At 34.1% G+C, this 18,896-nt stretch overlaps 1 protein-coding gene across 6 annotated transcripts in view; it reads right to left on the bottom strand.

Moving 5' to 3' along the window:
- The window catches only part of IL1RAPL1 (interleukin 1 receptor accessory protein like 1), a 1,213,847-nt gene that overhangs the window by 28,710 nt on the left and 1,166,241 nt on the right, over nt 1–18,896 (bottom strand). For all 6 annotated transcript variants that reach the window (XM_016159491.2, XM_016159489.2, XM_036226767.1 and 3 more), the window contains 2 exons: nt 14,951–15,083; nt 12,954–13,099 (listed from right to left, as the gene is read on the bottom strand). In XM_016159491.2, coding sequence (XP_016014977.1) covers nt 12,954–13,099; nt 14,951–15,083 — 279 coding nt within the window. The remainder of the gene's footprint in view (nt 1–12,953; nt 13,100–14,950; nt 15,084–18,896) is intronic.

The following is an 18,896-nucleotide window of genomic DNA, read 5'->3' as shown; positions in this document are numbered from 1 at the left end:
CAGAGCTTTATCAATGAAAATATTTCCCCTTCGAATTATAAAAGCAATGTTTAAAATAGGTCTATCTAAAGACCATAACGTGGGATGTACACAGCCATTACAGATTTGCACACATACAAATGTTGAAAGTATTCATATGTAGCCTCCTTCATCTTAGATCTTATAAGATTGAGTGTAATGGGGGAGAAACCAGACTAAGAAGGAAGATATTGCTATAATAAAGAGGAAAATAGGCCTCAGGCGATCAGCTCAGAAGACAGGACCATTGTATATCAAGGTGTCAAACTTTACTGATGCCTAAAAGAAAATCTCTTAGAAGAAAAAAAAATATTTGCTTTCCCTCTACAAAGAATTTCCTTCTGAACATGTCATACAAATAGACAGGCACAGATGGAATGTTACAAAACATCTCTTGAGAGAAAATTGTCAGAGTCAAGGTGGCACTGCCATTTTACTCCTTTTCGTTAAGAGCTGCAGCATTTATCCTGAAAGCAATCCTCTACTGGAGGATATATTGTTACAGAACAGTTTGGTCTTCCATTGGGAATGCTTTGGATTGACCATAGAACCCAGAATATCTGGACTGCTTAGATAACCAATAGGAGAAGCCACGTTTTCTATAGAAACATCGAACCCCTTCTAAAAATATTGTATGATTATTTTTAGTACATTAAATTGTTGAAAATAGATTTTATAAAGTATTTTACACATGTAAAAACTGATTGCATTGCAGTATTCAAAATGGGATGCTTTGCTAAACCAGAATTTTATGCTATTATTATGATTTTCTTCCTTTAAGGTTTTAACACATTTCCTAATTATTGAAAACATTAGAATAAAATATATTTGGCAAAAGCTGTCTCTCTCATGAGGCAAGTTTCATTCAAAATCTTACTGTTTCCATAGAGCTAGAAACTATTAAGGCAAAAACAATAATCAAACTATATGCTAGTTCATTTCCCTCAATGGAAGTAACAGAAAAATTCATTTCTTATCTCTCTTGAATCTTTTCGATAACTCCCTGTTTTCTGAAAACATAAAAATGGGAAGGAAAATAATGGTAAGTTTGCCTTCCTTTATCATTCTGTAAAGAGATACTAGTCAAGAACTTATTAACACTTTTTCTTCTCTCCCATTAACACTCTATGACGAAATAGGCATGTTTTGGGAACTACCAATAGCAGAATCTACCATTTCTTGATTCTTTCTCAGTGAACAGTAAATAATTCCTTAAACCATGAGAATAAAGTGAGTGACTTGTATATTTTGGTGGACTGTATAGTTGGAATACATATATGAAGGGCCTGTATTTAATAATGAGTTCTCTTTTACCAAAATGGCAATAGTACAGTACTGCTTCATAAAGAATAAGGCATTATCTGATCATCTAACTCTATGTATTGATTTTTGGTACATGAAAATTAGCAGTGGCTTGAGAAAATAATGTAGATGTAAAGATATCCTATAAAATGTAATGCTTTCTAATATAGACAGACATAAAGTGAGATCAAGATTCTACATTCAAGCAAATAAGTTGCAAGATACATTAAAAATATGCAAATAACTTGATTTTATAGCAAATAGAGCAATGATAGGTTTCCTGTAAGCATTTAATTTTTTTTTCAGTGCCTGTACAAAAATAGATTAATTTTCTCACCTTTTTCCCCTGACTCCATAAAACATACTTACTGTAAAGAATTTGAAAATCATATAAGAATACAAAGAAGAAATTAAGGATCACGTGGAATCACACAACCCTAAGATAACCACTATTACTACAGTTTAAATGTCCTTTTATGCATCTCTTTCTAATATATTAGGTTTTTAAGTAATCTTAACAGAGGAAAGTGATGTATAATTTAAATGCTAATACTTCAAAATAGCTTATGTTTTGCCTTTTACTCTGGACAGTTTGGAATAGAGTTTTCCAACGTGGTTTCTAATCCTTGTTTCTGCTAAGATGCCTTGTGGTAAACTCTTTAGTCTAATTAATTTTTCATTCACATATCTATTTATCCAAGTATCATTTATAGATGTCTGGTTCAACAAGGCAGGTCTAGCAGAAATTATTTAACACCACTATAGGGCTTTTTTTCTATTTAAATAATCATTTTGGCAACAGTTTACAAATATTTGCTGTAAAAGTAGGTTAAAACATAATCCAGTTTTAGAGAAAATACAGGTTTCGAATTTCATTTAGTCTGATTGCAGTTTTACAGATGAGGAAACTAAACTGGTATGTGAGTTAGTCAACAGCTGAAAATACATTTTAATAATATCAATTTTTATGTGACTACTGAGTTGCCAGTGACAACTTAAGAAAATAACCAATATGGAATTTTATTGTGATATCTTTAAAGTAATCCATTAAGTTAATTTCAATACTAAGACATTTAAATAATATAAACAGATATGTCTGGGGAGAATTAAAAGTTTGCCCAAGCAGTTGTGAGTTATTACCTTGTGAGATAGTATCTATGAGTTTTTAAGTCATACTCATTTTACACTACACACTAGAATTAGAATTCCAAACTGATTTAAGTTAGGTAATTTATGTGTGCCATTCTTTTAAGCTTTGATAATGGCATCTTCCATTTTAGTTTCCATGAATTTGACAACCATTACCAGCTAGTACTTTTAACTGCAGCCACTTATCTTAAGGAATTGTGATTTCTATTTTGCAGTTATAGGAACTTGTCATCTGAAGATCCAAGGCAACTTTATGAATGCTTAAAACCATAAGAAAAATCCTACGAAGAGCGACCACTTCATTTCACTTTCAAGATTTGCAAAATGAAGTACAATGATTCAAAACTCTTGAGAATCTGTAAAATATGACAAACGGGCTACTATATACTATTAGTCAGTCTCCCAGGGTTTAATATGTTCTTACAAGTTTTCTACTCTGGAGCTTAAGGGCAATTAGTTTACAAATGATAAAAATGAAGAACAATGAGACAAAGAAAGTTGCTTTAGGTCATCGCAAGTGAACAATCAAAAACAAAACACTGTCAAGTAACAGTCCTTTTTTCCCTCACAGTTCACAATTTCTTTTCAGTCAATCCTCATTCATATCAAATTTTAATTCATGATAATGATTCTTGGTTTGTTTTAAAAATTATCTTTTTGTGCTGTCTTAAATATACCACTGAATTTTTTTGCGAAGTAAAATAAAATCTATTTTAATAGCATTTAAATGTCCACTTTTAATTTAAAGAAATCAACCCCCAGATACATTATCCTTCATAGAACACATACTAAAATTAGTACATGTGCCTTAAAAATAGCGATAAACAGCTAACGTATTTCTTACAGATGGCAAATGTAATTCTCAACAATAAAATCTAATACAAGTTACCATGGTAGTTTATTGGAAATCAACAAATTTTTTCTACTATATGACCCAAAAGAATAGTTAGCATGTTTTATATGTCATGTCTAATTTCTCATTTTACTGACTTGGTTGTCAAAGTCCAGTATATAGGAGCTGCTTATTAAAAGTTATACCTTGCATTTTATGACCCAGTTGTGCCATTTCTCAACTGACTGTAGGAATTTACAGCCATAAAAATGCACAGCCATCTCCTTCTCACCAACAATGTTGTTTTAATGCCCCCTGATGGTGGTAGACATCCCTCTGGCAGCAGTGAGTCAACTACTAAGTACACCTGACCCAGTGCTTTGCCCATAGTTGGCACTCAATACATTTTTGGTGAATAGGAATGATTTGCTGCTTTTGCATACAACAGCATTATACAAACCATCTTTAAGCAGCCTGTAGTGAAATAAGATTTTGAGCAGGTTATGAAACATTGTCAATCAGCAGGTTGTTTTGATCTAGAAATAATGAGACTATTAAGTCGGTTCTGAGAAGAAAGAATGAGCGGTGTGTTGGTGGGTGGTGCTATTCTGTTTGTGACCTCTGATCATGTATGCTATTTGAATGCTGTATGATATTGGTGGGCTTCTTGCAAATATCTCAAAGTGAATTATTATGGTTTTAAACTGCCTGTTTGTCATTTTCAAACACAAAGATCTGAATTCTAGTAGATTTCCTCTGTTCTCACCTCAGGTTTACTTGTGTTTTATAACTTCTGTTAGATACTAGACAGGTGCCTATTAAAATGAGTTGAACTGTTGGGTTATTGTGTTATTTTTTCTTTGCCTAATTTGCCATCATATCATGGATCAACAATATGTGGATATTCATTTCTCATACTGTACCTGCTCTTCCTTATTACACATAATTGAGATTTAGCTGAATGCAAGTGTTCGAAACAGAAAATTAGCAGTATTTACTGCTTATCATATGTCTTGCTCCTCCTTGGTAATTGCTGTTTATATTGGCTGAAATATATGCATATATCCGTATATATGTTATTGAGACATTCCTAAGTGGATTTTCTTTTCTAAAAAGGGACATGTATGAATGATGTCCAACAATGAGAGTTCTTCATTTAAGAGGTTAATTATTTAATACTTGGAGGAGTGCCCTCTCAGACAGTTCTCTGGGTAGCAAATGTGTTCTATAAAGCACAATTTCATTGAATACATGAGGCAAGTAACCTCATTAAGAGTAGAGTGAGAGGGCAATGTTCAAATAGATTCAAATGTGTTGACCATGTAAAAAGAATACGGCAATTAGTGAGAATTAGTCCCACTGACTGGTTATATTTCTCTTTCATTACTCTCTCAAGGAAACAGTGAACTCCAGAGAGCTGGTTACTCTTGACCTACTAGATGCTACCAAGTTTGTTAGACCTTGGTATGCCAATTGTGGTCCACAGACCAGCACCAATAGCATCAATAAGGAACTTGTTTGAAATTCAAATCTTGAGTCCTGCCCCAGACTATTGAATTTGGATCACTACTTAACAAACTCTCTAGGTGATTTATGTGTATTGTAAAGATTGAAAAAAAAAAGAAAAAGAAAAAGATCGTAAAGCACTGCTCTAGTGACTTCTAGTTGACTCTCCAAGAGTGGAAACACAAGGAACTTTTGTTGTTGTTGTTGTTAATTCTTATGTTGTTGTTAATTCCTATGTTGTTAATTCCATTCCTATTAGAAGCTCGAATTCCCTGACCTTCCAATCACATCAGGTATAATCTTGGAGGGTTTTCAAGATTAAAATCCCTGTTGTTCTGATAGTCATACTGTAGGTCACTGGTTCTCAACTGTTGGCAATTTTGTACCCTGGGGACATTTGAAAATACTTGGAAACGTTTTTGGTTGTCACAATTGGGAAAGGTACCATTGGCATCTAATGGGTAGAGGCTAGGAATGTTGCTAAACATGTTGCAAGGCATAGGACAGCCCCCTACAACAAAGAATTACCTAACCCAAAGTTTCAATAGTGACAAGATTGAGAAATCTTTCTACAGACTAAGTTCGTATTACTCAAAATACATTTAATCATCCCATTCATCACATTTACAAAGTGGATTATATATATTGAATCAGATAACAGAGAATTACAAGTTAAAGATCTTTATCAAGAACTTAACATTTAGTTAGGAAAACAAGTGAAAAAAAATAAAGCAAATAAAGCATTTCCACTGACTATGCCTATGTATAATTAAATACTGAGCTTTGTCCCACATGATTACTTCAATATGAATGATTAAAAACTGAAGGGTTTATAATCCTTGGTTCTCAACATTGGTTTTGTCCAGGATCTTTCCCATGTTAATTATTAATTGAGGAATAAGCGAATCAACAGCAAACAGTGGTCCTTTTCCTTCCTAACAGAGATGCTCCTTGGATATTCTAGTTTACATTGAAGAAAACTGCATGACCAAAATGACTAATGGGCAAAACTATGCTACATAATAAATTGCTATGCTGTAGTAGATCAGAAAAAAACTATGATCAACAGACCTTTGAATAATATGCTCCAGTGCTGAGGCAAAAATAACTTGGAATTAACCCACTTAAGTCATATATCCCATGTCTAAGAAAATAGCTCAAAAGATTAGTTTTCATGCCTGTAATTTTGGTGGCAAACAAATAACCTTGTTAGAATGACCATAGCAAGAAACTCACTAGTATAGGACTATTTGTGTTCCTGGTGTAAGTGCACATCTTCACTTCTTTAAAATAACTTTTTCTCATCTCTTTCTCTTTCATTCAAACTTGCCTAGGGCTTAGTTGCTTCCTTCTTTATCCTTCTGCATACAGCACAACTACTCCCTTAATCATTAAGCCCTTAGGTCAGCATGGAATAGTGTTAGAAACAAAGCCTCAGGTCTGTGGACCACAGAAGCAGTTTCTGTCAAACTAAAGATAACATTTTTCAGCTCCACATCCATGAAGGCTGGAGGACCCTACCTCCTACCGCATCCCCTTGAAACCAGACAGAACTACACCATGACTAACATCAGGACCTGATGCAATGAACAACTGCCTCCTACCGTAGCACTGACCAATCAGGAGAGCCCACGATCCCGACTCCCTTAGCTACCACAGCTAATGAGTCTTCCCCTATATAACCTATCTGCTAGAGGCCATTGGGGAGCCAGGTCTTTGAGCACTAGTTCACCTGTGTCTCCAGTTTGGGCACCATTTTCTTAAATAAACCTCTGCTTTCTTTGCTGCACACTCCTGTTCAAGTCTCTTTTGGCTTTGACATGTGCAGGCAAAACGAATCCTTTGAGTTCAGTAAGACTGGCATTCATAACGGCCTCCAAATGTGGTTTTATTTTTGTTTATTTTGCCATTAGTTACCAAGAAACATATTGGGGTCAACTATTTAGAAGTCTTACAGTATAGAATTGAATAGCAGAGAAGCAAGAAAAATGATACAGGATAGAAGAAAATTTGAATGCAAAATGTCAGCTCTTAGCCATTGAGAGAATCTGTTAAGCCCAAATGCTATGATTTGCAGATGTTGCAACAACATAAGTTCCTTAATATTTTGGCATTGCATAAGCAATGAAAGGGCGCAGAGTATACTACTCCAAAATATGCCTCTTTGGCATAAAGATAATTTTAGGCTGATTATTTTTAAGAAACAGCAGACACATAAGAAGCTCTAAAAACCAAGAAGTCACCCTTTTGTTAAGAGACATTTACATTTATAAGGGAAATTTCCATTTGTAAGGGTGTCTCCTTCTCTGTACTTGAGAGAGGATGACTTATCAGTGGAGAAGGCTTGGACTTAAATCTGCATAACAACCTGCCCTTTGTTTACTGTGTTCTTCCTGGTCACCTCCATAACTGTCCCTCCCCTCAACATCTTCAGCCTTTTGCTCTAGATGGTATTTAAGGTGGTGGCTTGGGCCATTTTGGGGAGTTATTCAGTTTTCCTGGGTCTCTCCCTTCTATAAAGGAAGTACATATGGTATTGAACTTCTGTTTCTTTTTCTCCTATTAATCTGGTTTGTTATTATGGGAGGAAGGGGTGTCTCAGCCAAGAATCTAAAAGTGTACAGGGAAATTAATATCCTCCCCCATGGCAATGACTCAGTAAAAGTGACTCTTTCTAGGATGCCTATTCAGTTTTTAATGGGTCATTGATTTTCTAGGGTGATGCCACCATATTAGAGGGGCAGGAAGTTTTGACATCTGAGCAAAGTTTGACTTTTCCATTTTCTGAAATCAATGGTTAAGGATGTCAAATGATGAGCCCCGAGAGAAGTTTGAACAGTTCTGTGGCTTTACTGTATCTCTCAGTAAATAAATGCACTAGGAAAATACTAACAAAGATAGGGGAATATATTACAAAATGATTCATTATAAGAAGGGATAAGGAGTCTACTGGGTCTAAATTTACCCAGCTTTAAAACAATGCATCCTAAATGATGTGCATGTTAATTACATTACTAAAGATATTCTGAGGACTAGGGAGTTTATTGAACAAGTCTAATTCCTATTGATTACATTCGCTGGAGGGAGAGAGTGTATGCCTAAGAATTAAAATGGGTTTGAGGGAGAATAGGAAAAAACATAGATGTTCATCATTATTAACTAGTGCTCGTCTCTCAGATAGATATTTTTCCAGTTCTCAAACTACTTCATGATGAATGAATTGCCATATTATTATAATCAATATATCTAAACATAACCATTCAGAACAGGATGGATAATGAACATCCTTTTATTTTTTATTTTTTATTTTTAATGCTTGCTTACAGCACCTGGTCTTCCTAGGTGGTCTCCCATCCAAGTACTAACCAGGCCCAAAATGACATCCCTCTAATGTGACATTTCAAAACCAAGCATTCCATAGAAGTACAAATCTGTATTAGGAAGGTTTACTATCAATGTAATTTAAAAAACAGATGATGGCATTTCAAATTATATTGGTTTTTATTTCTTGTTCATTTAATTTTATGAGTGCCAGACACATAGTAGGTTCTTAATAATTATCATTACATGAATGAATAAATGAATGAAGATCTCCTTTAGGACAGACAGTACATTCGATCTAAGGAAAATCTATTATAAGGTAAAATATAAAATCAATGGAAGAAAATTGCTGGAGGTAAAGCTAACCATTTTAATGAAAGGTAAATTAGATTTGAGTTTTTAATGAAACACATTATTGCTACATCCTCAATTACCCAGAATATCACATAATTGGAGCAGAGAAATCATGTAATAGCTGCACACATTTATTGAGTGATAAATATGTGTCAAACATTGTGATACATATCGACATATAATTATTTAATCCTCAGAGCTGCTCTAGATAGATGGTATTATTTTTATATTATAATATATTATGATAATTTTATAGAAGAAAAATTTGAGGCTCTCAGAGATTAAGTAATTTGGCCAAGATAGCACAGATGGTAAGCATAGAGTTGGGTTTTGAACAGATAGCCTTGCTCCGGAGTCTACAACCATAACCATTAAACTGTTTTGCCCTAGACAGTAAAGATGTCCACACTCTGAGGTAAGCCAGAGTTAGAATATGGCCAAAAACACAGAGAGTGAAGAAGAAAGTTGGGACCACCTGATGGGTGTAAGAGTGGCTAGGCCTGAGGTCAGAGCACAGTGTCACTGGGTATTGTCAGGGAGGGGCAAATTCTCCCTTTACCTTTCTTTAGTTCTTACTGCAAGACTAATAATAAAATTGATACAAGACCAGATTAAGAAAGAAAATCCAATTTAATATGTGTGCACAGGAGATCATAATTGATGCTCAGGATCATAAAATGATGTTCAGAGAAATCTCTAAGTAGGTACCTTTTTATATTTTTTTAGACAAAGAAATAATAAACTTTTGAGGAACTGACAGGACAAAAGCAGTGCTCATTAGTAAGAAATTTAAGCAAGGTTTGGGCTTGGGTAGTAAATTAATAAGGAGGCAACAAGGTTTGTTTATGTGTGCTTTTGGCTCTGGATTCCTTAACTCTAGGGATAAGAGTATCCTTTCAGCCTCCAGGTACAGGAAGGGCACTTCTCACATGTAAGACTTATCCTTGCTTTAAGGGGGGCAGACAGAGAGGTCAGAGTGTTCTTGCATTGGTAGTTTCTTAAGTAACTTTATTTCAAAATAATCAATATTCCATTATGGGATATTTTGGTGTGGCCTACCCTGGGCCCCAACAGTTTCCAGAACTGGAGAACTGTTTGTATCGGGGAAATAGAAAATGTAAAAAATATAGGGAATAGAATAGGTTAGGATTTTGTAAGGAAACTGAAGGTCAGTGTTTGATTATGTTGAGTCAGGCACCAGCAATTAGAAACCCAAGAAATGGCATCTAGATTAAATATTCAGAGACTTAAACATGGAATTCAATCATGTATGAATAATAGTGGGAACAAGAAATGACACAATAGTGTATCAACTCTTCGCTTTGGTTCTTTTTGAAGCAAGGGGCTAACTTTCAAGCTTGTCAGGCTAGGAACTAGAGTGAAAAATAAGGGGCAGCACAGTCATAGACTAATATGGCCCCATGGCCCTTGCTCCTTCATCCTTTGTCTCCCTTTCACTGCATGATCTAGTTCTCTGTACATAGTATGTGAAATATATCTGTATTAAATGTCAGACATAATCTTAACTGTCGAAATACCTTGCCGGGCTGCAGGAATCAACAACTTTGAATATTCTCGGGCAAGGTTTTTCTATGGTCAAGTTTCCCAGCAAATTTTCAGCCAGATTTGTGGAATTAAGATTTTTTTTTTTGGATAAGAACCTGATCCAGAAACCAGCGTAGCTTAATCCTAACTGAATTATTTATTGTAGTACCCTCTTGGCATTAAGGAAGACTCATTTGATACATGTGAATGAAGTCTCAGAATGCATACCACCCATTGCAGGGCTCTAATATGATTTTTATTACGTCAATAATACTGAACAAAAAGTAACTATGGAGCCAAAAATATTTAAGTAATTTTGGCAAAGGTGTGTCCTGGCAAGTTTACTTATTAAAACTGGTAATTTGTGGTTTATAAAATCTGTATTCATCAAGTGCTTTAACATATCTCTCTAGGGAGGTTTTAAAAAGAAAGACTTTGCAGGCCTGTAAGTTAAGAGCTTTATCAGCCAGTGGCAGAAAAATGTGATACATAGCAACAGTTTCCAGTTCCTTCTCTGAGCTTTATTTATTTATTTATTTTTGAGTAATATAGCAACTCACCTGATAATTGCATACCTGCTAGTATAACATCAATTTGACTCAGGGACTATGGTCACCTTCTGAACCTTGTTGAGCTGGTGACAAAGTCCTTTCTTTTTTCCAAAGATGGTTGGGATACATCATTCCACATAATTATAAACCTCTCAAGAGCAAGAGAGTGAATGCCATTGCTGCCTTTGTGAATTGATGACAAGTTTGCTTCAGCTCCCTTAAAGAGAAGGCATTCACTAACTTTAGGAGGGACTTTTGGAATATACGACCTTGAAGGATTCTTTTTGGCTTCTTAATGCTTTTATTTTACTAAGAATAAAATGCTGTTGGTATAAATACATATTTGAGAATCACTGTGGAAAAGAGAATTCAGTATCGAAAGGTGCTCTAACATTGCCACAATTTTCTTCTTCATGTTTACTTTAGGTAATCAGACATTATTGGGAATGTTTTTTTCAAACAATTTCCTTGATTTCTCCATCATTTATTTTTGTAGTATTGGAAGCTTTTGTAGCTATGGACAACTTAATCTTAGGCCACACTTGCTAAAAATAGCTTGGAGGTGTTTGATCCTTCCTAGCTGTGTGCCTGTCTATAAGAACAGAGCTTTAATATCTGTATCCTCAGATACAATTCATTTTCCTCCCTCTCTCCTTATGATCACCACTTAACTGTCACTCTTACGTTGCTCTAATAAGAAATATGTGTTTTCTAAGTCAACAGATTTTTATTTGTGCCCTATAAATTCTCTCCACTATTCCCATTCTTGAGGAATAATTAATACTCTTTAATTAAAGGATGTTGAAGAGAGTGACAAGCATGTGACAGTATATTGTCCACACAAAGAAAAATTACTAAAAGAAACTAAAGAAGTCAAACCTAGGAAAGTAAAGGTCCAGCAGAATCATGGTGACTGTCATCAAACTTTTAAAGGGCTGCTTTGGGGAAGAGAGATTAAAAGTGCAAAACTGGGGTCAAGGGGAAGACGGACAGTGAAATAGGAATGATTTCTAGTAGTTACATTTTTTTCAAAGCTAGAACTAGCTTCTCTGAAATAGAATGTAGCCAGTATAAGCTGATAGATCACTTGGGAAGATGTTATGCTATAGTTTAATTGTACAAAATTTAAGTTGCTTTTAAGCCTGAGAAGCTATTTCTGTCCTTTCATTTGTACAATATTTCTCCTTCGTTGAATGAGCACATGGCTAGAGAAAGAAACAATCATATTGCTAGCTGCTGCTTATCTTTCCTGCTATGTCCCCCCAAAGAAGACAATTTTAATATTGTAGTTACCTTGACAACAGAGGTTTCTGTTTTAATAGCTTTCAGTAACATTATTCAAAGGAAATCTTTTGCCCAATAAAGTGAGGGGAATAGTCTTCAACATTCTCTTTCTATTTCAACCTCAAGGAGTCTAGAAGTAAACATGTACTTTGAAACTAAAATAACTAAATTTGCTTAGTAAGAGAACATCAGTGTATTCATTCCAAAAACTAGGAAGTTTTCACTTAGCATAATATGAAAAAAAAGTTTCTCTCTTGTAATAGACATGAAAAATTTCACCAACTAAAAGGCATGACTCGAATTTTACAATTATCCTTAATTTCAAACAATTCATATATATTTATGTATATTTTAACCCTGTGTGAAAGGTGTTGGGGCTGTTGTGGAATCAGATTTAGCGCAGCAGATGCTCCACTCAACCACAACCTATCATACTTGAATTATTGTTAATACATATTAATTGAATTGAATAATAATTCATTAATAAATTATTAATGAATTATTATTAATCATGGAAAGATCTTACACATGTAAAAGTTATCCAAGGCAGAAAAAAAAGTCAAGAAATACTGCAATGGGGAATCCATCAGGTATAATTATTACATCAACGTAATAACTTTCAAATAAGGAAAACAATCTTGAACTTAAAACAATTAAAGTTATTTTTAATTTATTTGACTCTTTCTAATAACGATAAATAACATTTAACTAAATACTTTGTGTGTACAGGCTTTGTGCCAAACTCTTCACATTTCTTGTCTCTTTTCATCCTTACAACACACTGAAGAGTTGATACTATTATTTTCCTCATTCCATGTATCAGGAAACTGAAGCATAGGGAAGTTAGATACCCTGCTTTAGGTTATATAGTTGGTATTAAAGCAGAGTAATAAATCCAAATTCGACTTTAGAGCCTGAGTTAGTCACCCACCCACTGTGTTAGCTGCCTTCATGACCCGAATACTAATGTGATTATTTTATTTAATATAAATTTGTGCAGAAAAACAAATTTTAATTTTTTTTGGTTCCAAATTATTTTCCTCCTATTATAGGTTTCAGTTGACCACTCAAGCTTAGAAGGTTATACTCACCCCGTTTGTGAAGGAGAATGCTGGCATGCCGACGTCCATTTCCATTTTCAACATAACAAGAGTAATTTCCCAAGTCACCTTCTTGTACAGAGTCTACAATTAATGAGATGGAAACTTCCTGTTCCCCAAGATGCTCCTTGAGAATTCTAAAATATAAAGCAAAACGAAACAAAAACCCCACACAAACATACACATACATAAAAAAGAAAAAAAAATTAGAAGAATCTGAATCTGATGTGAAAATACCTACAGTATTTGTGCTTCAAATTTGGCTTTGGATTGATGCTATCTTAATTAAATTATATCGTGCCCTCTTCACTTCTAATGAGTAAGTTTGTCTTTGTAGATGCTAATGAAGTTGCAGTTAATTATCTCTCTTAGCAGAACGATCACACTGTCCTAATAAAGAGGTGAGAGAGACCTTGAAGAGAAGTTTACAAATTGCTTTCCCTTTAAGAAGATATAGGATGTAAAAGTGAGATAAGAAATTCTAATCTCTTAGTCTGGAGAACTAATTATATATCAAGTTAATAAAAAAAGGAAGAATAAAAAAATTTCTGGGTTATTTTGATATTTCAGTTGAAACCTCCAGCCTGGCTTTTTTTTAATGATACAAATCAATTGCCTATTTTTAAAGAAATTTAAAATTATAAACCTGTAGACTAAGTGTTCCAATGAGTGTTTAATGGTAAACACTCACTAGTGTCATTGTTAAAGATTTTAGCAATCTTTCAGAGCAAATGGAAATCTTCAAAGTAAAGCTCCTTTTCCTTGTTTGAAAAGTTTCCACTTCTACTCTCTCAAGTGTTTGCTAACTCATCTCTGAACAATACTTCTTAATGCAGGATTAAAGAAAAATATCTTTCTAGAAGCTTCCCTGAGCACCCACAAAATGAGAGAGGGGAAAAGTTAGGAGATTTATTGCCCTTCCTTAACTTTAACATTTAAAAATATATTAGTAAAAGATAATAGTGAAGTTGTAAACATGAAAGATGGCAGAGGACATTTTAGTACATACTGGAGATTGCCCATCTGGGTATTTCAGAACCCAATTGGAGTTTAAGATTTTTGTGTATTTGTTGCTAGGGAGAAAGAAGATCCTAGTAGAAATAACCTTATATGACAGTTTTATATATTTTTATATTCTAATGAAAATCTTTTTCTCTTATATATTTGATCAAGTTTTAAAAGTTCTCACATTTAAAAGTGTCCTCCCCCAAGAAGAGAAACCTCGGTTAAAATGTTCATACACGCCCAGAAGATGTGACCTTTAGATGAGAGAATGTTTATAAATGATCAGCATTTTGATTCAGTTATAACTTAATTATATTAATATACTTGCTTATTTACACTATGATTAAAAATGAGTATTTATGCCCAAGTGAAATTTTAGTCATAGTTGAATAACTCAATACTTAAAAGTAAATGAACAAATTAACAAATTGTCTTTTAAAAGAGAGGCTTAAGCAATATACCCTCAAATGTACAGTATTTTCAATGGTTGTTCTCTATCATTATCACTATATTAATATTTAGACTTTATAGTCAAACTAAAAAAGATAATGAAAACATTTTGTGTATCCTTTATCATTCATATCAAGTGCATTATAGTCTACTTGATTCCTCAAATATGAAAAAATATAAAAGGAAATGACAGATTGTGTTTGGTTGAGTCCTGGTATCTTGTTAATATTTCCTCTTAAAAATTAAAAACAAGGAGCTCTTACAAACAAAAGGCACAATATCCTATTTTCCATATTTGGTGGTATTTTGGTCTGCCTCATTCCTCAATGAAAATTTCATTTTTATTTCCTTAAATTCTTTGCAAATGGTACTCATGTTTTGCAACTCCATCGTCAGTCAGTGTTTTTCCTCTTAGCAATATTTTTATTATAAAAGTAAAACAGAACAAAAACCCTTTTCTTTTAGCTTTCTATTTACTAACAGGGCAAATGTTAATCTTGATGGTACAAGTTAAAAGAAAAAGAATATTTTACCTAATGTCACTTTCCCAAACTCGATTTTCATCCAGATCCTCAATAAATTTTTCTCCTTTCATCCAGTAAATTAAAGGACTGACATCACCACTGTACCCAAAGAAAGCTCTGCAGGTTAGATTAGCTGAGTCACCTATAGAGAGAAGTGATAGCAATATGTTATAAAACTATTTGTACACTCTTATTTTAGGAAAATTGTCAGGTAACATTTTAGTCACTTCATTGACATAATATTTTTCTAAAATAATATTTTTCAGGCATTTTAAATCTTTGCCAAATTTATAAAATATGTGCTTCTGACAGCTTGTTTAGTGAAATGAGAGTTACTTAAGAGATTTTGAAGAAGACTGGTCAGTTGTTTTATAGAAGGTTCTTCCATTTAGTTTTGTCTAATGTTTTCACATAATTAGATGAGGCTATAAATTATTGGGAAAGGAACTATAAGGGTGATATGCCCTTCTCAAAACATGATATCAGAGAGTACATAAAGTTGATAATTATAAGATTTTATAAGGCAGTTGGAAGGCAGATGGATGTTTCTCTGTTTTGAGTATGGAAACAAAATCTTTGGATGGAAAAGTAAATGAACTGTAAATCCAGGCTCCCCCCCAAAAAATTATTAAATAGTTTTACTATATAAGGAATAATAATTGAATTAAGAAAACCTATACATGCTCAGGAAGAAAAAGCACATTAAAAACAAATCATGAGAATAATATTGGGAATTTTTATTAGATGTAAAATCAATGATACTATTGTGGAGATTAGTTTCTTTCAGTATGCACCTCAGGAGAGACAACTCTGATGATGATTATAGACTGGCTGATTACTTAATAAGGTAAGTGGAGGTCCCTGACTATAGGGTGGAAGTGCATCTAATGCCTCTAGAAAGTAAGGTTTATTTTTGGACAGGTTATGTCATTTTGAAAACACCTAGTTTACTCTAGCCTCAGCCAGCCACCATTAGCTAACTGAAATAGTCCAGTACATACTAGCTTTAAAATTTTGCTGCTTCCAAGTAGAACTAGAAAATGGGGGGTGAGATAGCAACTTGTAAAGGCCCACTCCACTTGGATTGGGGCAAGAGAACTCTTAGGGATGAACACTACATGAGGGAATGAAAACTAGGCCTTGGTGACACATTCGTTGGCATCCAAAGTAAGCAAACTTTCTCGATTTATAAACTCCCGGGAAGATTCTGCGAGTTACGCAACAGATAGTTTTTACTGTATAAAATCAATATTATTTCAATTATACCTACTATGTAAGAACAGTTCATAAATAAATTTTGTTCTTCTAATACGTCTAAGATGGCATGATATAACCTTCTCCTTGTATCTTTATGTCTGAATATTCTCCAAGTAAGTGATTTCTCATGAACTTTGGTTCTACATATGATGGTTATCATTAGAGACCAAGTCCTGAAAATGTCTGCAAGCTTTTAAGAAGCAAAATGGAGCTCCAAGTAGGTTCCTTTATTATTAATTTTTGTACATAAACATCTTCTAAATATTCTAATGCAGAATCCTTCTTCCTTTGGAGAATATTTATAGTACGAAATGGATAACTAATTGTCAATCTTATTGATTGGAAATCAACTGCAGATTTCTATGGGAAGTATCGATCCAATGTTACAAAACAATTTTAAATCCAATATTCTTTGCTTGTATATTTTTATAAGAGTACAAGCTTTAATGCAACTGCATTACTTGTTATAATGTTAAGATACTGATGAATTTAACAGTAAACCTCAAAATACTACATGGTGTGATGATTAGCATCCCATGCCAACTGAATAAACATACATTAGAGTGTTATAAATTTTAATGTCAATAATTTACAAAATCTGTCTTTTAAGGGACCAAGTTTTCATTTTCAAGTGCAAATTAATGACTGGAACTCATAAATAGAAATCTCCAGAAATTGCCTAATTTTCCATTACAGTTTTACTAAATATTGGGGCTTATGAATAATATCATGCTATTACCAAGTCAGTCTGACACTCTTCAGTAGAAAAGTCAATTTAATCTCTCACGGGGACCTGAATTTCTCCCCTGCCACAATTCTACCTTCCCAGATCAAGTGATTTTCCATTACCTAATTCTTCATTTATTTCACCTGCTGGCCTTGTGCTGCCACACCTAGGAAATGGCTCCTGCACCCATGTAAGAAACTATTTGCTTCACCAACTATCTTTGCTCACCTGGGCTTTGACTATCCACCTTGCCATGAGCTCCAGCACTGAGTATTTGCAGTGTTATGGGGGTACCTAGTGGAACACTATCCAGACATGGATTGAGCTCGCTGTGGGTCAGAGACTAAAATTCATGGGAGGAATTAAAATAAGGTGGAGGCAAAAATAGAATAGCACCCCAGGAACAGAGGAAAGAGCATGAGAGAATGCCAGAGAACTTTGGAGGAAGTAAATAATTTCAGAGTGGCTGAAGCTAAAGTGTACTTGCAGTGTGGGGATGGAAGAGGTTTAGGGAAGAATAGAGGACTGATGAGGCCAGAGCAGTGGCAGCCCTCTCCTTCTATGTAGGCCATGGTGAAGATTTCAGACTCCATTTAATTGCAATGTTAAACAGGTTTCAAGGAGACTGACATGATTATGTCTGCATTTAAAAAAATTACTCTTACTGTACTTGAAAAACTTGAATTACATCAGAGAGAATCAAGATGGTTTGAAAATGTTACAATATTTTGGAATCATAAAAGGAATAGTCATTGCAAAGATCAGATTATTTCCACATAATTTCTTAGAAGGATAAACCATAGATGATAGTAGTGACTACAGATCAATATGCTTTTAATCATTGTGATAATGGGGAGTGTTTTAAAGCAGAAATTAAATAGAAATCCTGATAAATTAGAAAATATATTTATAATGTACATCCATGTGTGTGTATAGTAGAGGAGAGAGGGAGAGAGACAGAGAGAGAGATTGGGGAGTTGCTAGCTGCTTCTCAATACTTTCAGTGTAGAAAATCAACTTGAGAAGAGCTTCGTTCTGTGAAGAGATTTGTGAGTAGTTTCTCTTAATTATTTCTATTTGTGTGGCTAAGCAAAAGGCACCACTACCCTTCTTATGCATAGCTCTGCTAGCAAGAAAGGACACTAGGAGCCCATAGGGGTCAATCCTAGAGAAGGCCAGGTGAATTCAGGCTCATACCTGCAAATACCCAACTGCCTGTGTTCGAGAAGAAAGTTGTGGCTACTCAGTACTTTCAATCTGGGAAATAGTGGCTAATCATATGAGTGTCAGAAAGCTGTGACCTTGGACTCAAAATATGTAATGTCTGTGTTTGAAAGCAGGAATAACTATCATTCCTTCCCCTCAGGTTAAATAAATAAGTACCAGGAACTGATAGAAATTCATGGGGCAGGGCCTTTGGAGAGATGATACACTCCCACTCAATAAAGACCAACAGAGATTACTATGGATAAATAGAAGAATTTGAAAAATAGAATTTGGAAATTTTATTTAAGAAGTTCATTAGACAATTAGGAAATAGGAATTAGGAAAATAAAAATGAAGCGACTGTGTTTGTACCTTGGGCTAATGAATCAGGGCATACCAGTTATGTTTTTTTTTTAAATTTAGTTTTTAGTTAAAAATTATTGGGGTGACATTGGTTAACAAAGTCAAATAAGTTTCAAGTGTATTGTTCAACAAACAGTCATATATATATATATATATACATATATATGTATATATATGTATATATATGTATATATATATATATATACACACACACACATATATTGCATTGTGTGTTCACCACCCAGAGTTAGATTTCCTTCTGTCACCAAATAGTTGACCCCTTTTACTCCATCTACTTGCTGCCCCACTTCCCTCTGGTAAACACTAATCCATTGTCCATGTCTGTTTGTCATGTTTGTGGCGTTCAGTTTTATATTCCACATGAGTGATTTTAGCATCTGA

Source organism: Rousettus aegyptiacus, unplaced genomic scaffold (genome assembly GCF_014176215.1).
Source record: "Rousettus aegyptiacus isolate mRouAeg1 unplaced genomic scaffold, mRouAeg1.p scaffold_m13_p_9, whole genome shotgun sequence".
NCBI classification, from domain to species: domain Eukaryota; kingdom Metazoa; phylum Chordata; class Mammalia; order Chiroptera; family Pteropodidae; genus Rousettus; species Rousettus aegyptiacus.
This window is presented reverse-complemented; position numbering and strand designations above follow the sequence as displayed.